Below are 23879 nucleotides of genomic sequence, written 5' to 3'. Positions count from 1 at the left end.
GGTGGTAGTGCACATCTGTAATTCCAGCACTCAGGAGCCTGAGGCAGGAAGACTGCGAGCTCAAGCCCAGCCTGGGCAATTTAGCAAGATCCTGTCTCAAAAAATTTAAAAAGGGGTGGGGATATAGCTTAGTGCAGAAACCCTGAGTTCAGTCCCCCAGTACCAAAATAAATAAAAAACCAAACCAAAACAAAACAAAAACAAAAAACATAAAAAACCCAAAATGATCTGGGTGTGGAATATACCTGCAATCCCAGCACTTGAGAGGCTGAGGCAGGAAGATAGCCACAAGTTTGAGGCCAGCTTGGGCTAATAGTGAGTTCAGGGCCAGCCTGAACTACACAGTGAAACCTTGTCTCCAAAAAACCAAAGTACCCCCAAAAGCTTTCCAAAAACACAACAAAAGGGCAAAGTCTGGCAGGTCCCAAGCATGGAGCTTCAATCTTAGCATGGTAGAGTGTGTGCCACCCTCCTCATAGGTGCTTACATTCACCAACCAGGGTGCTCATGGAGTCTGGGGTTCAGGAGTCTTTCCAGGGCGCAACCTCCCGCCCCTCTGCCCATTTGCTGCCCAGCCTAGAGGCTGTACTTTCTAATCACTGGCTTCTGGTGACTGGTGCCCCGACCAACCTGTCTAGCCCCGCCCCTTCATTAGCATACACTCAGGTTGATTGACAGGTGGTCGTTATGAATAAGAAGGGACTCCTATCAGTCAAGGTTTTAGGAACTCTGTGCCAAGAACCCAGGACAAAGACTAAATATATTTTCCTATAGAAAATGAAATCCTTTTTATTGGCGATTTCTTCGTTTTGCTTGTGAAAGACTGATTCCAAGTCATAATCAAACTCACAAAATTCCTGCAAATAGGTTTCTCAAAGCCTAGTGACAATTGGCACAGTGGTGTATGGTGCTAATCCCAGTTACTCAAGAGAGTCATAAGTTCAAGGCCACCCTGGGCAATGTAGCAAGACCCCGGCTCAAAATGAAAACCCAAGACAAGTGCTTGCTTGGGAAGGAAGTTGGACCTGTCACAACGGAATGAACAATGAACTAGACCAGAGGTACAGCCTGGAACCAGCCTCGCAGGGACGTTTCTAATCTGCTTTTCTCTGCTGGTTGACACCAGACCGGGTATGGAACTGCCTGGGGGTGGGGAGGCGGAAGGCTGGAGCATCATGCCCGGTGGGCCCAGGCAGCTGTGTTTCCTCTGTAAGTACTGTGCGCTCACCGGTTGGGCAACTGGAGGATCCCGGCTGGGTTTCCTGGCAGCGGCTGGGTTTCCTGGCAGTGCGGTGCAGTCCACAAATGCCCGTCCTCTTCAGCAATCAGTACCATCCTGCAGCTCTGCTTCTCCCAGCTGGGGTTCAGGTCTGGGGACCAGAGCCTCACAGCGCTTTCAGGGGGCTCTTGCTGAGACCCTGAGGGGACAACCCCACCCAGGTGGTTGGGGATCTCCCTCCACTTGCTTTGTCCCCGCTACAGTTTGCAGCTCTGGGTCCCTGGGCTGCAGGTGTCACAGCTGTGTTGGGCAGGGGTGCCTACGGAGCGCCTACAGATTGCCTTGGTTGCCTCCACCCGTGTCCCCGAGTTTCCTTTGTGCCAGCTGCCAAGAAGCCATTCCCAAACACCGTAGATGAAGACCTCTGCAGAGCCTGAAAACAAGTAACAAACTGCAGGCCACGACAAATACAACTCCTCGAGGGTCTCTTCCTCCTCTGTTTGAGGAGGTGGGATGGCCTAGGACAGTGGTGGTGAACCTGTGGGAGCTTTCAGTGATGCAAACGGCCCACTTCGGCACACGTGCCGTGGTGTCGCCACCACTGGCCTAGGACAAAAAGAAGAACCAGCAGCGGAAGGGGAGGGGAGTAGAGGTGGGACAAGATGGGCTGGTGGCGAGTTGTGATTCTTAATGAGGTAGTCAGGGAAAGTGGGCCCCAGTGCGGAGACCCCTGAGCAGGTCTGGGGACAGGCAAGGGTTGAGGGTGCCCCATGCATTCAGGGAGCAGAGCGGAGAAGGAAGACTCGGAGCAGAGTGGCCTGGCAGGCCGCTGTGCTGGCTTCGCATTTACGTGGATTGATATGGGAGCTGCTGGAGGCTCTGAGCAGGACCGGGGTGTGACTGGCTGGGGTTTAACTTGGTGCTTTGCTCTGGAGTTCAGAGGTGACTACCCTGGACCCAAGCACAGGTGGCAGGAGTGTGTGGAGCGGGTGAGGGTGTTTAGTCTGCGTAAGATTTGAAAGCAGAGCCAGGGGACTTGGAACTGATAGAATGCAGGGCATGAAAGGGGATAACAGGATTTAGGGGGAGGAAAACTGAAGTCAAAGCTAGGAGCAGTGATGCATGCCTAATCTATAATCCTAGCACTTGGGAGGCTGAAGCAGGAGGACAGGAATGAGGCTATGTAGATAGTGAGACCCTGTCCCTAAAGCAAGAACAACAAAGGTCCCCATTTCAAGACCCTTGTGACCCAGGTCATTCCCTGGAAGCTGAGGGAGATCCTGTCCTCAGAGATTTTAATTGCTGAACTACAGGCTGAATGCCCGCCTTGTTCAACACCAAAGCCACTGCTGGGTCCAGATAGGAATTGGTGAACCAAGCAGAAAATTCCAGGGCAAAGACTGCTGCGGGCTCCGGCCTGGAGGGGACTGCGGCCACAGCCTGGCAGAGGGGCCACACTGCAGGTGGCTATGTTCGTAGCTGTAGCTCTGGTGTGGCTGGGCTGGAACAGCTGGGCCCGGCGGAGGGCAGAATGGGCAAGAGACCCCAGGTTGACCCCAGCGGGAGACCCTGAGTGCTGCCTGCCTGGCCCCAGCACCTCCACGAAAGATGTTCTTGCTGAACTCCAACCTCCCTCCCTAGGAAGGATCCTGGCCTCAGAGACACCAGACCCTGGCTCCCAGGTAAGGAGTAGAGTAACTCAACTGCATCAAGGGGTTTATGTGGTCTTTAAATAAAAACCTTTTCCAGGATGGATTGGGGAGGTTTTCCTTTAGACCCTGAAAACATGTCAGAAATAAAAGATTTAGCTATTTCTAGAGGCTATTTGTTTTGTTTTGAGGTAGAGTCTCACTAACTAATCCAGGATGGCCTTAAACTTGCTATGTAGCCCAGGCTGGCTTCCAGCTTATGATTCTTCTGCCTCAGGCCCCTAAGTGCTGGGGTTATAGGTGGGCACCCAGTGAGTCCGCTCTGCACCTCAGAAGCTCCTGCTAATCACCCCCATCCAAGCCACGCTTAGCAGGTGCAGCTAATGACGGATATCCAAGCTGCTAGGGCTGACTTCAGAAGTCAGCGGTGTCACTTTCATTACCAAACCAAGGCCTTTTGCCCACCTTGCGCTTTGCCAACCACTGAAATGATGAGTTTTGAGTTTTTCACAAGAGAGATGACAAGGTGGCCAAACGTGCAGATGGGAGAGCTAGCCTTGATCTGCCATCTTGAGGAGAGGATGTAGGGTTATTGATGGGATAAAGAAGGAACTTGGAAACTGAATGTGGTGGTACAAGCTACAATCTCAGCACTAAGGAGGCTGAGGCAGGAGGACTGAGAGTTCAGGCTGGCCTGAGCTACTTAATGAGACCCTGTCTCAAAACCCAAAGTGGGGTGCCTGAGGCATGTCGAGGGGTGACCAGAAGTAAGGGACAGTGATGGAATCAGTGTCTGCACATGTTCTTCACAGGATACCTAAAAATCAAGGGTAATCTGAGGGTGGCATTTTGGTCCTCTGATAGCCAAAGGTCGCCTCCTGGACACTGACACCCCTGCATAGGCCCAAGTGAAGGCTTGTTGGTTTCAGATTACTACTGGGGATTGAACCCAGGTCTTTTACACTGAGCTACATCCCCAGTCCTTTTTATTTTTTATTTTGAGATAGGATCTTATTGTTGCTTAATTACCCAGAGTGGGCTCAAACTTGCAGTCCTCCTGCCTCAGCTTCCTAAAATGCTAGAGTTATGAGTATGTGCCACCACAGCCTGGCTGTGATTCAACAATTATTCAGTGGAATTATGAAATTGAATCTGTGTGTGTCTGTGTGTGGTGGGGATCAAAACCAGGACCTCACGTATCTAGGCAAGCTGTCCACCACTGAGCTACATCCTCTGCCTGAAACTGAATTCTTGAATTGTCACTGAATTATTTCTATTGCTATTGATGTTCCTGCTGATGCAATGGTAGTACCTGAAATACGGATTGGATGTGAGGTTTTGAGGAAGTCTAGCCTTCCCGCATGGACTGCATGAATTCCTCGCAATTTTGTTACCTGGCTCTGCTTGATGAATCAACCTCTCACTCCGCAATACAGGCTGGAATGTTGCTGCTACCTGGCCTGGGTCCAGGGCTGTCTGACCCTGAGAGGCCATCTTGGTCAGCTCGCTTGGAGTTTGCATTCCTGATGGAGGAGGCAGACAGGAAACAAGATCATTTCAAAGATAAGAACTGGGGTGTGATGAGATTAAAACACAGAGAGGAGATGGGCGTGGTGAGGGAGGGCCTCTCTGAGGAAGTAACCTTGAAAAGGAGTGTGTGTGCGAGTGGATGGGTAGCCTGGCCGGAGATGGGAACACGCAGAGCAGAGAGCCTGAGACGGGGAGAGCGTGGCCTGGCCCCTCCCCCAGGCCCACGTGGAGAAATGTCAGACTTGAGGGGAGGCTCGTTCTTCACTTGGATAGAGTACCCCCGCAGTCCCAGAAGGACCCCAAAGGCCGTGGTAAGGAATTCGGGCTTTATTCTCATGTCATCGGGGCTCCTCCTTGGGTACAGAGTGGACGCACCTTGCTTCTGGATCATAAGTGTCCCTTTCAGCCAGATCCTCCCTGACTGACCTACCCGGGGTGGAAAACCCCTATGTAAGGAGCTGCGGTGAATTCAACCACCCCCCACAACAGCCTCAAGTCCTCCTTTCTTGAGCTATTTTTCCTCATAGTTCTGATTGTCCTTTACCACACCTCCATTTCACTCTGATTTTGTTCACCGTCCTCTCCCTGATAGGGACATAGGTCGTGCAAGTGCTGGGACAGCTCCGGCTGGAGTAGGGGAGCAAATGTGTGCTGAAGGAGAGCTAGGAGAAAGTGGCCTGGGCTGAGTGGTGCTTTCCACGGCGATCAGCAGCCTGGGGAGAGGTTGCTGGGGACGGGGCCGAGGGGCCCCAGGCCTAGAGTGGAGCTGACATCCGTCTGTCCTGCAACCTGAGCCCCTTGTGGGCCTTGAGGAGGAATTCGCCACAGGGGTGGCTTTCCTTCCTGCAGGTTCTGAGAGCGAAATTTACCGTGAGTGGGAAGGGGGTCGATAAACAGAGCCAGGAAGGCACCATCCAATCCTGGTAGAGCAGAGCTGTCAATAGAGAAAGGAAGTAATCAAAAGAAAGTGCTTAAAATAGTGGAGAAAGTGTCAAACTGACAATTATGAGTTGCTCGAGTATGACAAATTTTTAAATCTAGAACAAAAAACAACCCAAAACCTAGATCTGAGCGAATTTGTGTAAATAGACCTGGCACTTACTGCACTGAAATACAAGCACTGAATAGTATTAGTCAAAAGGCCTATAAGCTCAAGTCATAGGAAGTGCTGGGAGACAAATTTCAGTTAAGTATAAAATAAAATGAAGGGGATGATCATGGGGGAGGACCCCACATTTATAGTTATTTTGGGGGTGGAGGGAACATTTCTGCTACTGAGACATTTATAAATAATTTTTAATTTTCAACTTTTTAAATTAAATATTTTTGGTGCTGGGGATCGAACCCAGGGTGTCATACGTGCTAAGCATGTGCTCTACCATAATCTTTAGTCTTTTGTGGGGAGAGGATACTACTATCCAAAATGAAGGTTACCTCCCAGAGCGCTATTCTGCACTTTTAGGAAGAGGCGCTGTGTCCTTGCGCTGCTGCCCCTCACATTTCCCAGGCACTGGTTGCCCAAGTCCTCTTTCCATGCAGCCCTGGATGCAGCTGCTCTTGGCGGTGCCTTCTGTTGTTTGGTTTTCACACTCACAGAAGATGCCACAGTTTTTATGAGTGACAGACACTAAGAGACAGGAGTGACAACAGGGCAAAGCCTGTGAAGACCCGGGTTAAGCAAAACTCTTTAGCCTTTAGTCTTTGATGCAATGCAGGCTGAAAGAAGAACATTGGAGAAGTCATAAAAGCATTATATTTTCCACCTAAAAGATTTTTTCTGTCCCTGCAAAAATGATTTGTTTTCCCGCACGGAGCTGGGCCCTCTGAACACCATCTTGTCTACACTGACTGGGTTGCAGACCTGCACGGAGCCTTGCCTTTGAGAGAAACCACAGTGGCTGAGCGCAGGCAGAGTGGAGGCCAGGTGGCTATGTCGGAGCTCCCGAGTTGTGTTTAGTATTCCCTGTGCATTGTCCTCCGAAACCACGTGGCTGCCGGGGCTGCATCTCTTACTGCAGGGAGCTCACAGGCCCTGAGTTCTGCATGCCTGAGGCTGCCTGGAGGTTTGCAGCTGGGATGGCAAGTGCCCTTGCAAGTAAACAGAGGCTCACTTCTGTCCATGGCTGAGCTTGTGGAGGCTGCTTGCTCCCCGGTTTTTCTGCTCCTTCTCTTTTGGCAGCAGATTTGCTGGTGCTGTGTGGTTTGGTACAGAAAATGATCAAAGTGGGGTCCTGTATTCCTGATGGATCTGAGCTGTGTTGCCACCTCCCCCATTTCTGCTGCAACATGTACCCTGGCTGAGGAAGCCAGCATAGAATAGCCCACCCGTGTCACTGCGCCTCAGCATCCGGTCCACGCAGCCGGCAAGTGCAGGAAGATCAGGGCCTCACTGTCCCGTGCACCGTGGTGTTGGCCTTGCCGGCAGGGGGAGCTTTGTGCCGTGACTGTCAAATACCCGCGGCTCCAGGGCCTTCTCGGGGAGTGCTAGCAATCATTACCTCAGCGATGAACACCTGCAGAGGGGAACGGGGACACCCTCAGCCTCACCCCTCCCTGAGGACGGGAATCTACCCCCACCCGCCCAGAACAAATGCTGGGGAAATGAAAATGTCAATTAAGTGGTTGCTGTAGCAACCCGATCTGGCGTGCTCGCCTGTTGGCTGCTTGATTTTCAGTGCGGTGCTGGTTTTTTCTCTCTGTTGATGAATTCCTCGGTTGTTCCGCTTCCCAACCCTGTCACCCGTTCACAATACACACACTGTACGTTCTGGATTGTGAACATTGACAGAGTGATGATGTTTCCTTAAAGGGCCTGGGTGAGAGCCAGGAGAAGGTTTTTGGATTGAGAGTATCCACTTTTGTTCTAATTATGTGTCTTTTGGGGATGGTAAGAAAAACTACCATTACTTTCCTTTTTGACCTCGGATGAACTCTCTCTCTCTCTCTCTCTCTCTCTCTCTCTCTCTCTCTCTCTCTCTCTGTGTGTGTGTGTGTGTGTGTGTGTGTGTGTGTGTGATATTAGGAATCAAACCCAGGGCTTCCCACGGTAGTACATCCCCAGTCCTTTTCTTTTTCAGTTTGAGACAGGGTCTTGCTAAATTGCTAAACTGCCTAGCCTGGGCTCAAACTTGCAGTCTTCCTGCCTCAGCCTCCCAGAGTGCTAGAATTACAGGCCTGTGCCCCCACACCTGGTGAGCCAGATGTTTAGGCCTTAATCAGGGGAAAGTCTTACTCTTAGCCCTGCCGCCAGCTCTGATAATGATCAAGGAGAAAATGACTGTACCAAACTTTAAGGTCCTCCGGGGGGTAACCTGAGGTCAGGTTCAGGCTGGAGGGGAACTTTTGCTTTCAAGTCCAGCACTTCCTGAGTTAGGGTGGAGGGCCTGGGGCTGGCTTTTTTTTCTTTTTTCTTTTTTTTCTTTGGTGATGCTGGGGATTGAACCCAGGGCTGTCACAGAGTTCTGTTATGCACAAATTTTTGGATAAATTACTTGGCTTTTCTGGACCTAATCTATGAAGTAGGGCTGTCAATCAAGAGTCGAGCTTCCTGGGCCTGGGCGTATGCCTCTCAATGGTTAGTGTGCCTACCTAGCAAGCCCAAGGCCCAAGTTCCATCCCCAGCACTGCAGAAAAGAAAAGGAAGGAAAAAAAAAAACAAAAACCAGTGCTTCCCTCATGGAGTTATTCTGAGAATGAAATGAAATAGCATAGGCAGTGCTGGCTCAGAGTTAGCAAGCAGTAATGTTACCTTAGATTGTATTAATATTGGTCATCACAGAAATCCACAAAGGAAAAGTACTGTCAGAACAGAACATGCTGGGCCAGGGATATAGCTCAGCAGCACAAGTGCCTGCCTAGCTAGCCCAAGGTCCTGAGTTCAGTTCCCAATACAAAAAAAAAAAGAAGAGCGCATGCTTTACCTTTCCATGGTCAGGTCATCAGTGCTTTGCTTTTCTCCTAAAGGCAGTGGGTTTTTTGTTTGTTTGTTTGTTTATGTATGAGACAGGGTCTCACTGTGTAGCCTACGCGGGCCTCAAACTTGGTGGTGATCCTCCTGCCTCTACCTCCCCAGTGCTGGTACACATGTGTACCACCATGCCCTGTTTTTTGTTCATTTGCTTGTTTTTAAAAGAAGAACACTTAGTGCTGGGGATGTAGCTCAGCGATAGAGGAAGTAGCATGCAAACACCCTAGGTTTGATCGCCAGCAACACACACAAAAAAGGTGCAGATGTTTTTGTTTTGTTTTGCTTTTCGTCATGAAATTGTCTATCATGAGTCCTAGAATAAGGGGGCTGAAACCCCTTGAGGGAAGAGGCAGCATCTCTCCCATGACTGTTCCTAAAACAAAAGAAGGAATCCTTCCTCTCTTACTCACAGGGCGGACCTGAGGGGCCTGCAGGGAATCAGCTTTGGCAAACAGCAAAGCCATGCAAGAAGCTTTCAACTACCTTCTTTTCCCTTCCTGAATTTTACAGTCACCTGCAGGTATCACCCTTGGTTTCCCAGCTCCACCCCTTGGGTAAGGATACTGGGCAGCACCGACAGCGACAGCCAGACCTGTGCTAATTAATCACTTAAGTTGCAGAGTTGAACTTACCCCGTGTCCCTCCCACTCTGGGTGGTGTCCAAAGGTATTCTCATTGCACAAAAGTTTCAGAATCTTAACCCTTAAAAAAAAAAAAAAAAGGGTGCATATTCTACTGAATAATGAGTGAACTCTGTAACGTGTATAACCTTTGCAATCATTTTTTTAATGTTTAAAAAATGCCAGGGAGTGCACTTTGCTCACAGGCAAACTTGTTCCCTAGACTTAGAGCAGCTGAAAAGAAAGAGAGCTCTGCTAAGAAGCAGCACAGAGATTATCCCACAGATGGTAACCTTTAGCGATTTTTAATCAATTTATTTGATGATGTGTTCCTAAACTATATAGGTGTACAGTAGTACTTTAAAAGTAAAACAGCACTGTCCTAAATATGGAATATCATTTACTAAAAATATGTAGGGGGTATGATACCACGTTTTTTTTTTTTTTTTTTTTTTGCAGTATTAGGGATTGAATCCAGGGCCTTCACACCTACTTGACCCCTTTTTCTTTCTTTATTTCTACTTTGAGACAGGTTCTTGCTAAGTTCAAACCCAGCCTGGGTTTGAACTTGTGACCCTCCTGCCTCAGCCTATCAGAGTACTGGGATTACAGAATTTACATTACACCATGTCTAGCTATGATACCACTTTAAAAAATGTGACTGAATGCTCTAGATCTGACCCCAGGCTTCCTTGGAAAGAGTAGCCACAAATTCCTTTTCAGTAATTTTAGGGTTTTTCCTTCTCCTAGAGGCTACTACCTTGGGAAACTCACCCATAGTCAGAGGCAGGGCTTGGACTCTGCACTTCTGGTCCATTCAGTGGCCTCTGGTGCTGACCCCTGGGATGTCCCCTCCCGTGGGCACTTCCTCCATCCAGCAGGAACCCAGGAGGAAGCTGGAAGATCCCACCTGAGCTCCAGCACCCGCCTTGTCCCTGTGGGAGGGACAGGGCATCGGGGCACTGGTGTCTTTGTCCCCAGGAACGCAGTCTGGTGGGCTGAATGGGGAGGCTGAAGGCTCCACCCCATTTTAATTCTTTTTTTTAGAGAGTAGGACAATTTATTTGGGAATAGGAATGGGGAATAGGAACAGCTCCTGAGAGATAGGAGGGGTCCCAAATGGGTTGCCCAATTCTTTTAACCCCAAAACTCTCTTAAAATACCTTCTGGAGTGTAGCTCAGTAGTATAGCTCCACTTGCCTAGCATTCCTGAGGCCCCGAGTTAGATCCCCAGCACCGCAAAGCATAAAAAAGCACCTTTCCCTAAGTAGGAGTGGGGAAGCCCTTAGGTGCGGCTGTGTGATGGAAGAGGCCTGGACATTATCTGGAGCTTGCTCTTTTTAAAGGAAAGTATAAATGAAAGTGTTTTTAAAGGAAAAATGTGATTAGTTATAATTTTAAAACTTCTGTTCACAAAGGCATTTAAGTTACCTGCCTGACAAGGTGGGGGAGGTAGAAAAAAAAAGGTTGGTAGAAAAAAAAAAATGATCTTTTTTCGAGGGGGCACTGGGGACTGAACCCAGGGCTTTTGCTACATCTGCAGGCCTTTAATTTTTTTTTTAAACTTTTGAGGCAGGGTCTGACTAAGTCATTAAATTGCCCAGCCTGAGCTTGAACTTGCGATCCTCCTGTCTCAGTCTCCCAGTGGGCTGGGATTGTAGGCATGTGCCATCATGTCCCAATTAATAACTGACTTTTCAAAAAAGTATCCTGCCAGAAATGTTCACATTTAATTCAATTTTCGTGCCCCTCCCCAAGGAAATCCCAGGGGGCCTGGCTCAGAGCAGCGCCGTGGGCTCCTGCGATGCTGAGTTCTGGGGTCCACGTGGGTGTGGGATCCCTGTCTACCTGGTGGAAGGCTGCCCCAGGTGTCACTGGGGCAGGAGCAGAGTTGAGGCTCACTGCTCTGTAGCCACCTCAGCCTTCGCCAGGAGCTTGTCAAAATGCACTCTCAGGACTCACTAAATCCTTTTTTTCTTTTCTTTTTCTTTTTATTAATACACGTTTGTAGTACATAATGATTCATTCATTATGGGAAGGTGGTGCACGCACGCGGCTCATCTTTATTCTTTTCATGTCCCCTTCCCCTCCCCCTCCCTCCCCTCCATCTCTTGGTCCCCTTCCCATTTGCAAAAGATCTAGCTCCCTGTTTCCTACTATCTGTCCTTTATTTTGCTCTTTAAATTATTTATTCTTTGGGTTTTCCATATAAGAGAAACCACTTGATTCAGCAAGTCTTGAGCAGCATGTTAGGGACATCCAGGGACCTTGCACGAACCGGGCAGTTGGCGAAGCACTGCTCTGGGGCTGGAGGGGAAGTGGGGTGCCCATGCCATGAGCTCCAGGCTGCCTCGGGAGGCCTCCCCCTCGCCTTAGCGGGTTCAGTCCAGCAGATGTGGTTGGTTACCTGCCCTGCTTGGTGCTGCTCACCTGGCGGGACCCCTTGGGGCTGCTTATTACTCAGGCCTTTGTTCTGATTTCATGGTTTCTGCCTTGGGTTGAGTAATCATGAACTTGCGAGGCTCAAGTGTGGTGTAAGTTGCCAAGTCACCTTGGTTGATGAAGTTTTGACTCTGGTGATGCCTTAATTAGAGGCAGTGCTCTCTTGTCTAAATTTTCCCCTCAAAGACCTGGAGGGGAAAAGAAGCTGACCTCACAGTGTGGTCGTAGTTCCTGAGGCTTCGGTGGCTTCCCCCAATTTTTCAGTGTCTCATGCAAGCCCTTGGCATAGCAATCACTCAAGGCCCTCGGGATGCTGGGATCTGGGTTTTTTGTTCTTTTTTTTTCTTTCCCAAACAAATGAACGAATATTCTTCTGGCTCCTACTCACTGCAACGGCTTTACTATGTAGGAAACATTTTATGTTGGCCAGTTCTCACTGCAGCTGTGTGGGGTTGGGGTCGATACTATTTGCATTTTACTAAAGAAAACACAGAGCCACAGCGGTCAAGTAACTCAAAGCCTCGGAGCACACTAAATAGCAAAGTGGGGAACCCGGGGCAGTGTGGCTCCCCAGCTCGTGCTGTCAACCGCCATGGGCTACACAGACTTGGAAAGGCAGAATTCCCACGGTGTTGCCCCCTTTCAAGTGAGGACGAAAAGTTGGGATGTGTTGGGTGACCCGAGTCTTCTGTCCTCTGGGTCAGGCCCTTCCTTGCCTTCGCTCTGTCAGAGTCGGCTCCTGCACTGTGGTGTCTCTGCGCTGATGGCCGCTTGGAAGACCAGGCGATGCGGAAGGGCTGCTCGCCCACTGGGGTTCTGTCCCGGCCAGGTGACGGCTGTGGCTGTGACCCTGCCAGGGACAGGTGCAGACTCTGCAGCTCCCCGAGGTTGCCCTTGCTGGCTCCCCCGGCACTGGAGGCCGACAGATCTGGGCTCCAGGTCAGCTTACTCAGCTTGCACGCTGACTTCCAACAGCCCTGGGCAGTCTTGCCTTGGTGACTCCTCTCCTTCCACTAAAAATCTTTAATATATTTAACTGCCATAGTGCCATAAAGATGCACATATTCATGTTACATAGGAAGACACTTCTTCACCCTGAAAGTTCGTTTTTCCCCTTTTGATTTTAAGTGAAATGAAAACATCTTCACAGGGCCCTGAAAGTACTAGGGACCCAAGCATTGGGTCGACTACACCTGGATAAGCTGGCCTTGTATTGGGTGGGTCTCAGCTCAAGTGACCTTGAGCAAACGGATATTTTGGAGCGTGTGTTTTCTCATCATAAAATGGGTACAGTGACTACATCTGCTTTAGCCCATAGCAAGGGGCCGGCAGAGGCTCCGGGTGTGGGGCGGGGGTGGGCTGTTCCCTGAGCGTCTCCGGAAAGGACCTGTGGGCCCTGCCTCAGGCCTCTGTGTCAGGAGGTATTCGGCCCTGTCCTCTGCCCACACCTGCAAAGAGGCTGGCTGGCTCAGGGCAGGTGGGAGCAAAGTCAGTTTGGACCCCAGCGCAGTGCCAGCAGGGGCCCGCTGGGCTGCATGCTCAGGGCGCCACCCTCAGGCCGGCTAACAGATCTCTGCAGACAGAGGCCAAACGCCCACGTGGCCTCCTTGGCCCCGCCCACTCGCCGTGTTTCTCACGGCCTCGTGCGCGGCGTGGGCGGCCGTGTGCAGGGCCGGGAAGCCGGCTCCACCAGCGACTCGTTGGGCAGGTTGCTTCATGTCAGAGTGCTAGCCTGGGAAAGGGACAAAATCACACTTCTGCCTCACAGGACAGTTGCAAACGTGACACCAGATGACACAGGTCGAGGACTTGGTGCACTCAGGGCTCTGTCACGGGGAGGAGGGACAGGGCTGCTTCCTCTTCTTCTGAAGTGGGGCAGGAACCCCAGAGAAAGGTTACAGGCAGAACAGTAGGCACAAACCCAGACTGCCAGCATCTGACTTGGAGCCAGTACTTCACCCTGCCATGCCTCAGCTTCCTCATCTGGAAAATAGGACAATAATAGAACTTGTTGCAAGGTGTTGTGGGGAGAATAAATGTTAACACTTGTTTTAGTGTGTGTGCATGGGTCGTGCTGGGAGGACTGAATTTTGGACCTTTGCCCTGAGCTCCATCCCGTCTTTTTTTTTAATTTCTAATTTTGAGACAGGCTGGGCCTGGTGATGCACGCCTGTAATCCCAGCACCCGGGAGGCTGAGGCAGGAGGATCATCATGAGTTTGAGACCAGCCTGGGCTACAAAGTGAGCTCAAGGCCAGCCTGAACTGCAGAGCAAGACCCTGTCTCAAAACAAAACCAAAAAAAAACCAAATCTAATTTTGAGACAGGATCTTGCTAAATTGCCCAGGTTGGGCTTGATTTTGGGCTCTCCTGCCTCAGCCTCCCAGAGTGCTGGGATTACAGGCATGTTCCACCATGCCTGGGTGAATGTCAATGCATCGAAAATGCTCCAATTGGTATCTGGTATGTAGTGAATGCTCTAAGTAGACGTGAGATTTTTGTTTTCCTTCTTGGTACAGGTTTCAGGTGGCAAAGCGGCTTCAGCCTTCAGGATAGAAACTTCCACAGGGAACAAGAGGTTTTGGAAATGGAAGTTCGAGGTTCTTTCTGCTCCCGGGTGTGAGAGACACACGTTCTTTAACACTCAGAAGTCTTTAGCTCAGGGAACAAAGGGGGAGTTTCCGGGCAAGACCTTGTGGCTGTAAGGCCTAAACTGATGGCTCCTCAGGAAAAATGACCATGCTGTCAGGGTGACTATGGTCTTGACGATTGCTGTGACAGGTCACCCAGGCAGCACGAGGCTCTGGGGAGGAATCTGGAGGGGAAGGAGGAGGAAGGCAAGGATGCCAGGTGTCCTGCGTCTCCGCCATGCAGGCATAGGGGGCTCTTTGCCCCAGGTCTGGATTTGTGGAAACTGTTTTGGGTGGGGCTCCAGCAGGTGACAGGGCAGAAGATGGTCAGCCAGGGTCCTTGGTGCTCTGGACTCAGCTATTGTCACCTCTTCGGGGAGGGCAACACCCTGAGACATACAGCCAGCGGGACACCAGGACCTGGCTGTGACCTGGGAGGGGCTCCCAAGGCAGAGCCTGTGTCCCTGACACCAGCCTCTGCCCCCGCAGCTCTGGCTTCTTGCGGCCACTCCTTGAAGGAGCCCCGTAGTTTGATGTGGACCTTGAAGGGGAGACACAGGGTCTGCGCTTTCTGGACACAGCTTTCCTGGAGTGACTTTTGTGAACCCGAGCATTAGCGGCTGCTGGTGTAAAATATTCATGCCTGACTGAGTGTGAGCCTAGCCTTCCCGGCAGGGTCTGGTTTCACCGCCCCAGGCAGCAGCTGTCGGCAGGGCCACGGCAGGACCTGGGACCCCACACCTTGGTGCCACTCAGGAGCAGTGTGGCACCTCTGTGTGACAGCCACATCCTGGGAGCTTGGGGTCACGGAGCATAGCACCCAGGAGAGGTATGTACCCCGGTAGAAGCTCGAGAAGGGGCCTGACTTCTGCAATTGAAACTGAACTGCTTGGACTGTGACAGTAGGACGAACTGGTGGCTTCCTGGATTGTGGTCACCTTCAAACACCCACCTACACAGACGTGATGGTCGGATACAGTTTTTCTTTTCTTTCTTTTTTTTTGAGACAGAGTCTTGCCGTGTAGAGCAGGCTGGACTTGAACTCACTATATAGCCCAGCCTGGCCTCGAACTCACAGTGATTCCTGTGCCTCAGCCTCCCGAGTTCAGGGACTATAGGCATCCACGCACCACACCCAGCAGGAAGAAATTTTTCTGCACCTATTCTAGTCCCCTCTTCCTCTTCCAAGACCTATGTTTTATTTTGTTTTAGAAAAGGTTTCTGCATGTAGTGCAGGTGGGCTTTGACTTGCTAGGTAAGCTCAGACTAGTTCAAACTCATGACCTCCCTGCTCTGGCCTTCTGAGTGCTGGGCCCTCTTCCAAAGCTTAAGGGGAAAGCCTGTGAGCCCCATTCAGATACTGAATGCAAAATAATTGCATAGTGTTTCTAGACACAGGACTCTTATTTTTCATTAGCTTCTCAGAAGGGTGAAAGGAAACTTGATTTTCAGCCTGGCCCGTACTATTTGAGCTTGGGTGGGTTAAAAACAGTGACATAGCTTCACAGAGCAGTGTGCCAACTTGGCTTCCAAGAACTGAAGCAAGCTGGGCGTGGTGGCCCATGCCTGTAATCCCAGCACTCGGAGGGCTGAGGCAGGAGGATCACTGCAAGTTCCAGGCCAGACATAGTGAGAGCCTGTCTCAAAAACAAAACCCCAAAACAAAATGAAGAACAGAAGAAGATGGAGGCATGTGGGCAGCAGAACCAAGGCTGGGCAGGGGCGGCTAATTTGGGTGGGCAGCTGCTACTGAGCTAAATTAAGCAGGTGGCTGAGGTCAAAGCCTGACTCACAGCTGGCCCCACAGCGGCCTGGGGAGGTAAGTGGAGTGGCGTCCTCCCTGCGCGGTATTTAACAGCTCGCATGCAAGCTTGTATCGTCCTCCTAATCACATGTATCTGGGCTTTCATGACTGAGCTCAAAGCGCTCACTGAAGGCCCGTCTGTCCTTGGGGGCCCTCCCTGGCTGGCTGGGGAAGTTCATCTTACAAAGACGCCTGACATCTTGGGGGAATGGACGAAGAGGGGCAAGAGGACAGGGACTCAGGAGACTGACAATAGTGCTTTGCTTGCCTCACCCACGTGTGAGGCTCGGCCCTCACCAGGTCACTGGAGAGAAGTCCCTGGGAGGTCACCCATGGCAGAGCAGTCTGGGACTCCCAGGGGCTGGGCAATCACCTGCCAGGCGGGCTGGGCTGGGCCGAGTTGTGCTGTAGGCCACATTCCTTGGCCATGAAGCGCCCTGTCGCTTTTTGCTCGCTCATCCTTCACATTGTGTTCCAGCCAAGGTGATGGCTCAGTGGGCTTGGGATAGAGGTTAACAATTTGCCCCGGATGCCGGATGAGGTGGCACATGCCTGTGATCCCAGCATTCGGGAGGCTGAGGCAGGAGGATTCCCATGAGTTTGAGGCCAGCCTGGGCCAAATAGTGAGTTCAAAGCCAGCCTGAACTACATAGCAAGACTCTGTCTCAGAAAACCAAAGGAAAGAAGGAAGGAAGGAAGGAAGGAAGGAAGGAAGGAGGGAAGGAAGGAAGGAAGGAGAGAGAAAGAAAGAAAGAAAGAAAGAAAGAAAGAAAGAAAGAAAAAAAGAAAAAGAAAGAAAGAAAGAAAGAAAAAAACATCTTGCCTGAGGCTGAGCTGGAGGATGGCGTAGCTCTGTTGTGCTTCCTTCCACCCAGGGCACTTGTAATGATCCAGACCCAGGGTTACCGCACTGCTTTGAAATATTGTATGCAGGAAATCCTTTATTTTGCTATCAGGTTGCTGGCCCAGCTTTGGATGGGCTAAACTGTCCAGTCTACGCTCTGGTAGTCCCTATAACCCTGTCTCTGGCCAAGGGGGTGGCCTTGGGCTCTACAGTGCTAGGGAGCCTCATAGAGGCTCATCATATACCCATAACATTCAACTACTGGTTGAAGATCCCATATCTGAAACACCTGAGACCAGAAGTGTTTCAGATTTCAGATGTTTTTTGGATTCTGGACTATTTGCATACATATGATTTTGGGGGAGGAGAATCAAGTCTAAATAATTTATTTATGCTTCATGTACACCTTATACATATGGCCAGAAGGTAATTTTTTACACTGTTTTTAGTGTATCTGCATTTTAACTGTGACCTGTCGCATGAGGTCAGGTGTGGGATTTTCCAGTTGCTGTATCAAATCAAGGACTTTATTGTTTAAAGAGTCTTCGGGGCTGAGGTTGTAGCTCAGTGGCAGAGCACTTGCCTAGCATGCATAGGGGCCTGGGTTTGATTCACAGCACTGCAAAAAAGAAGAAAATCTCAGATTTTGGAGCTTTTGGTTTGGGATTTTGGGTTCAGGGATGCTTAATCCATATAAGGTTCACCTGGAAGTAGGATACTCAGCCATCCTAGGACTGAGGAATTTTCCAGAGTGTAGTACTCTGTGCTAAGACAAGGCCAGCTCCAGGCAGAGGGCTGAACATTGTCTCTGTCCCCAGAGGGGCTCTACACCCCCTCAAGGGTGGGGAGCACACATCTCTTTTTTGTCTTTCATAATTACAGACTTTACTGAAAGAGCTGCAAGAATAATATAAAGCTGGCTGGGTGTGGTGGTGCATGCCAGTAATCCCAGCACTCAGGAGGCTGAGGCAGGAGGATTGCTGTGAGTTCAAGACCAGCCTGGGCTACAAAGTCGGCTCAAGGCCAATGTGAACTACATAGCGAGACCCTGTCTCAAAAAAGGCACCGGAAAAAAAAAAAAAAAAAGGAGAAGAAAAAGACTATAAAGAGTTCCCAGGTTACCCCACCCAGATGCTCCAGTCTTAGCATTTTACCGCGTTGGTGTTGTCCTCGTTTCTGCTCCCTCAGCACTGTGTAAGAAGAGGCTGCAGACACAGTACTTGTTTCTCTTCCGATGTCAGCGCTTCCTACAGTGGAAACGTTGTCTTCTAGGACCAGTGTGCAACAGTCAGTCAGGACATCAATGTTGAAGCAGCGCTACTCTCTACAGACCACGTGGGGGTTCTGACAATTTGCGGCAAAAGGAAATCCAAGTTCAGCCACCACGTGCAGTTGTCCTGTCTCTTCAGTCTCTTTCAATCTGGAAACAGCCGCTGCGGTTTTGTGTTTTGTGACGCTGACTGTGTGTGTGTATGTGTGTAGTGTACTGCAGATTGAACTCAGAGCCTTCTCATGATCCTACGTCCCTACACCCCTTTCTGGTTTTTATTTTGAGACAGGGCCTAAGCTGCCCAGGCTGGGCTTAAACTTGTAATCCGCCTGCCTCAGCCCCCAGAGTGCTGAGCTTATAGGCCTGTGCTACCACGTGTGGCCACATTGGCCAGGCCGGTTGTTGTACTGTGTGTGCCTGGCACATAGCTGGCCTTGAGCATCCACTGTGCCTCGCTAGCTCCTTTATTCTGCAAGGACTTTAAGGGATAGAGACACAGGCCCTCCCTCCGTTGCCTGAGGCTGTGCGCAGAGGTGGCCCTGGGTTTTAACCATAGAGTGCAGGTTCTTAGCGACAGGTCTCTGTGCCTGGGGGATTTTCTTGGTGTTTTGCTTCAGGCATTGTCTTTAATTTCTGGTCTCTGAGGTCAGCACATGGTCCTCGGGGGTCTCAGTTTTCCTACCTAGTATGGTCCCCACTCCCCGCAGAGGCAAAGCAGAACTTCCAGCTTCCCGCAGGCTGCAAGGGAAAGGCAGGAACTGGCCTTCGGCCCTTTGGAGAAACCCCAGCCTGGTGAAAGTTCAGCTCCCAGGCTAAGACCTCTACCTCCCAATCCAAGTCGCTGCTATGGGCTGGGCTGCATGACATGAACAAAGGGACCCTTCCCTGATCTGGTCTCTGGCAGTGGCTGTGGCTGAGGCAGCACAGGGTCACCAGGCTCCCCTTCATGGCCAGAGGCAAAGCACCGCCTCAGGACATCTGACTGTTCCTCCAGGAAATCTGCCTGGCTTTCTCACAGAGTCCAGCCACTCCTCCAGGAAGTCCTCCTGGCTTTCTCAGAGTCTGGTCACTACAGGAAGTCCTCCTGGCTTGCAGCCCAGCCACCCCTCCACTCTCCCAGTATTTCCCCAGCAGGTTGCGCTTGGGGCTTGCACTCCAGGCCTTTCTCCTTACCATATCCACCCGCCAGTTCAGTCCATTCATAGTCCACAGGTCACTGTGAATCAGTCTCATTCATTGTCTTCAGTGAATACCACTGCAGACTTGTGTGTGCGGCAGTGTGGTAGGTGCTGAGGTCAGCAAAGAACAAAACCAAGTCCTTATCCGGCCACGGTGGCTCACGCCTGTGACATCAGGTACATGGGTTGCTGAGGCAGGAGGAATGCAAGTTCCAGACCAGCATGGACCATTTACCACTATACCATCTCAAAATAAAAAATAAAAGGGCTGGGAATGTAGCTCAGTGGTAGAGTACTTGCCTACCATGCCCTGGAGGCCCTGGGTTCAGTCCCCAGTACTGCAGAGAAACAAATGCAAGTTCTTGCCTTCATGGGAGAAAGACGATTGAGACATAAACTATACTTAGGTAAAAACAGGGAGAAGAGGTAGAGATTGACTGGGAACCACCTACTCTGAGGCTGCTCTGAGGTAGGCTGCTCAGCCTAGCTGAGTCTGAGGATAAGAAGCCAGTGTGCAGAGTGCAGGGAGTGGCACTCCAGGCAGAGGGGGCAGCAAGGACAAAGGCCTGGTGGCAGTTTGGGAACAAGGAAGAAGTCTGTGTAGCTGGAGCTGAGAGGAGGTGGGCGGTCCCGGGGCCTGCCCTGGGTAGCCTCAGTGACCACAGAAAGGGGTTTGGGTGGTGTGGTAAGCCCCAGAGGAAGCCACTGAGGCTTTTAAAGCGAGAAGGGGATGCAGCCTCCTTTATAGGTAAGATCATGGCTGCTGTGTGCAGGGTCCTCTGGGTCCCGCCTCCTGCCTATGCAGAGACCTGTGTCCCCCATCCCTTGCCCTGTACTACTTGGGGAGCCCTGGCTTGTGCTGGTCTTCTGACCCTCAGCCTTATCCTCCCTCGGCCGCGCTGGCCTCTGGTCTGCCAACCCCGCAATCTCACAGCATCTGGGCCTCTGGGCCTGCCCTCCCCCTCCCAGGCCTGCCCTCTGTCAGTAGCAGCAGAGTGAACTTTCCCAGCCTCAGGTCCTCTGCTGGGAAAGTGGTCGTAGCAACAGTACTTCTTCGTGGGGCTCCTGTGAACATGCAGTGCAAAACGTTGGAAGCCACTTGCAGCCAGACGCAGGGCTGACTGGGGCTGTGTCTGAGCTGCCACCTTCGCAGCCAGAGGAACAGCGCCTGCCACATCTGTCACTGCCTCCCAGGCTCCCAGCTCAGCTGCTCATTGCGAGGCTTGTGTGTGTGTGTGAGAGAGAGAGACAGAAAGAGAGATACAGGGATTGAATCCAGGGCCTTCATACTGAACTATATCATATCCCTGGCCTTAATTTTTTTTTTTTTTTTTTTAAATCTTGAGATAAAGTCTTGCTAAGTCAGGTTGAGTTTGAATTTGTGATCCTTCTGCCTCAGCCTCTCAAGCGTGCTGAGAGTTTATAGGCGCATTGTAGGCTTTCCAAGGGCTGGGCTCATGTGCTGGCACACTCAGATTCTTGACCTGGATTGCTTCCACTTTGTAACCATTTAAACAGCTGCGCTGATAGTTGAGTCCAATCCAAGCCACAGATTTACAACACCTTTTATGAGCTGACCGGTGTGGCTGAAGCGTGTGTGATCAGTAAACAAGGGAGGCCACTGATCGCCCAGCACAAATAGCCTCAGCTGGCTTAGCCAGAAAGTTCCCAAAGGTCCCGTTAGGTCCCTTGTGGGCTCACACGGTGGACCCGCCATGCATTAGCTGTGCGAGCTTGGCCAAGTGAATTAACGGAGGCCCTGGCTCTGTGTGGACTGTAACCCGGCCCCTGGGGGTCCCAGCTGGAGGAAGGAAGTGCAGTGACCTCCCCAGGAATGAGGAGCTGCCTGCCCCAGGGGGAAGATGGTGCTGGTGACGCTTGGGACAGCATCACTTAGGTTCTGGCATCATAGAAGCCGGTTCCGGTTCCCGTGCTGGTGATGTACCCTCTGGGAAGTTGCTTAATCTCTTGAGTCTCTTATCTGTAGAATGGGGTAAGAGTAGTTTCCCATGAGTTGAGAGGATTCCATGTGACTGACTGGGTTGACTAATATGCCCACCCAGAACCCAGGGTTGTGAGCTTATTTGGAAATAAATCCCCCACAGATGTACACAGAGCGTGCCTTCAATCCAATATGGCTGGCTTCCTTCTCCTCCTTTGCCTCCTTTTTTGCAGTACTGGGGGTTGAACCCAGCTAGGACCTTTGCACTAAGCTACATCCCCAGCCCTTTTTATTTTACTTTTAAAAATTTTGAAAATGGGGTCTCATTAATTCACTGAATTTCCCAGGCTGGACTTAAACTTGTAGTCCTCCAGCCCCAGCCTCCCAGAGTGCCGGGATTATAGGTGTGTGCCTCGACGTCCCGGACTGGTGGAGCAGTCTGGCATCATTAGGACCCTAGAATCCTGTCTCCCTCCCTCCCCTTCCTTTCCCATCGAGAGCTCTCACTGTGCAGCTCTCTTTCCTAAGAAGAGAGCGATGACACAGACAGAGAGAGAGGAGAGTCCCACGAGAGACAGACAGGGCCTGGAGGGCAACATCTACAACCAAGGAAAGGCCAAGATGGTCAGTGCTCCTTAGGAGCTACGAGAGGCCAGGAGGGGGCCTTCCCTAGCGCCTTTGCTGATAGCCTTGAATATGCACTTGCAGCTTCTAGAACCAGGAGAGATGTTTTCAGCCGCCCATTTGGTAGGGATTTTGTTACCGCACCCACAGGAAACCAATACACGTGCCAGTCCGGGAAAAGCCCTGGAGACCGCGGCACATGCGGTTGGTATTGCTGCCGTCATCCTCAGTATTATTTATGGGTAGGTACGTTGTGATGGCTGTGGACCAGTGTGGGGAGCCCTTGAGCTCCCCTCACCCCAAGTCTTGCTAGCCGTGGGTGGGAAGGGCAGCCCTGGGTCATGGTCTCCGGTTAATCCTGCCTAGAGGACACGGCTGGCTGCCCTGGGGGCGCTGGCTGACGTCTGTGAGTCTGGAGGAAGCTAATGCTGAGGTCTGGGGGGCCCTCTGTGTGTCCATGTTGTGGGAGGGTGGTGGCTGCCCCGAGCCCGGGCCTCCTGGGTGACGCGTGGGGTGGCAACAGCCCAGCCTGCTTCTGGAGGCCGGCTCACAGTGCCTCACAAACCTGTCCAGCAACAACATTCCAAGGACACTTTGGAGCTGCCGCCAGCTGCCAGTCCACAGCCTGTGGTGGTTTTGTAACACAGACAGGAACGTCAGCTGCTCCCCTGCTCCCCGAGAGAGGTGAGGCCCTGACTCACTTCGGCACTTGTGAGTCCGGGGAAGGGTTTCATGTGTCAGCCAAAACCCCTGCCCCTGCGCTGACTTCTGTTCCTCAGTGGAAGAGAAAGAGGGAGGGAGAGGAAGCTGGACAGGAAAAGATCTGAGTCTCCCACTTCTCAATTTAGGGCAAGGAGTGCTGTGGTTTTGCTTTTGTCTTTGTTTTCTGAGATAGGGTCTCACTGTGTCACTTAGGCTGGCCTCAAACTATGTAGCCCAGACTCGGATGTAACATCCTCCTGCCTCAGCCTCCGAAGTGCTGGGATTACAGGTGTGCACCATACCTGGTGTCCCCACTTCATCTTTTAGAAGCTCAGCTTTCTCACCGGTAATGGGGAAGTTTCAAAAATTTGAGGGGCTCTTAGGAGTGAGGTCACCTTCTCCTCGCTCCCCAACATCTCGGATACATTTGTTGAATAACCATCTATAGCAGGTCAGATGGCTCAGATCCACTGGGAAGGGGGCTCGGCAGCCCCCCTGTGGGTACCTGTTTAGCGCTGCTAATTTACACCAGGAAGGGGGAGACCTAGACCTTGGGGCAAAGGAACAGGACCCCTGAAGACCCTCATCCGGCTGAAGCTGAAGGAAGTAAAAGTCCACTTGCATCAAGGGTGGCCGGGCTGGGTCCATGTGTGAGTGGCCCCTGCCCCTGGCAGCCCTCGCCATGAAGCTCAGACTTAGTTCAGGCCCCGAGCGCTGCATAGGAACCCATGTGCGGGAGTGGCAGGAGAGGAGTCCGGAGTTTGGGGTTACACAGAAGAGCCTGATGAGGCCACAAACCTCGGTGAGTGCAGTGGGATGAGCCACAGCTGGGCAGAGGGCATGGTCAGACCTTGTCTCCTTCTCTTCTCCTTCTCCTCTCTCTCCAGGCCTGGGGAGGAGGGTTTTGCAGGATTCCCCGCATCGCCTTCCTTTTGGAAAGCACAGCACCTACCTGGGGCAGCCTCAGGCTCCCTGGTGGAAGAGACAGGCCAGACGCTCAGGTGGCCCCAGTTCATCAGGGTGGTGGGGTGACAGGCAGAGAGCCTGGAGTCAGCCCCCGGGGCTTCTGGGAGATGTTTGGAAGGGACAGGGACTCAGGAAACACTGGGGACTTTGGCGCTGACAGAGTGGAGTTTCGGGACATTCCTGTTCCTGTGGCCTAGAGCTGGCAACACCAACCCTGAAGCTGTTCTGGTTACAAATGTGCCTCTGGGACCCCAGATCAAGGTCACCACTGACCAGACAGCCTCTTTACTGTGGCTTCTGTGCTGCAGATAGTGCTGGTGGGAGAAGGGAAAACACCCTGTAATCCTAGCTAGTTGGGAAGCTGAGGCAGGAGGATCACACCTTCCAGGCCAGCCTGGGCAACTTAGTGTGATCTTATCGAAGAATAAAAAGAGCTAAGGCTATAGCTCAGTTCTTCTTGATTCAAGCCCCAGTAATGGCAGGGGGACAGAGG

General features: G+C 51.5%; 1 protein-coding gene across 2 annotated transcripts in view; it reads left to right on the top strand.

Moving 5' to 3' along the window:
* The first annotated feature begins 4522 nt into the window (after positions 1-4522).
* Positions 4523-23879, top strand: part of Kifc3 (kinesin family member C3) — a 62559-nt gene continuing 43202 nt past the window's right edge. Inside the window, exon 1 of one of the 2 annotated variants that reach the window (XM_013516181.1) lies at positions 4523-4709. In XM_013516181.1, coding sequence (XP_013371635.1) covers positions 4557-4709 — 153 coding nt within the window. In that variant the 5' untranslated portion in view covers positions 4523-4556. Of the gene's footprint in view, positions 4710-22300; positions 22403-23879 lie in introns of those variants that run through there. The other variant, XM_013516185.1, reaches the window with a different exon arrangement.

Source organism: Chinchilla lanigera, unplaced genomic scaffold, assembly GCF_000276665.1.
Source record: "Chinchilla lanigera isolate Chin_1 unplaced genomic scaffold, ChiLan1.0 scaffold00032, whole genome shotgun sequence".
NCBI classification, from domain to species: Eukaryota; Metazoa; Chordata; class Mammalia; order Rodentia; family Chinchillidae; genus Chinchilla; species Chinchilla lanigera.
Note: the sequence above shows the minus strand (reverse complement) of the source record. Positions and strands in the feature narration are given on the sequence as shown.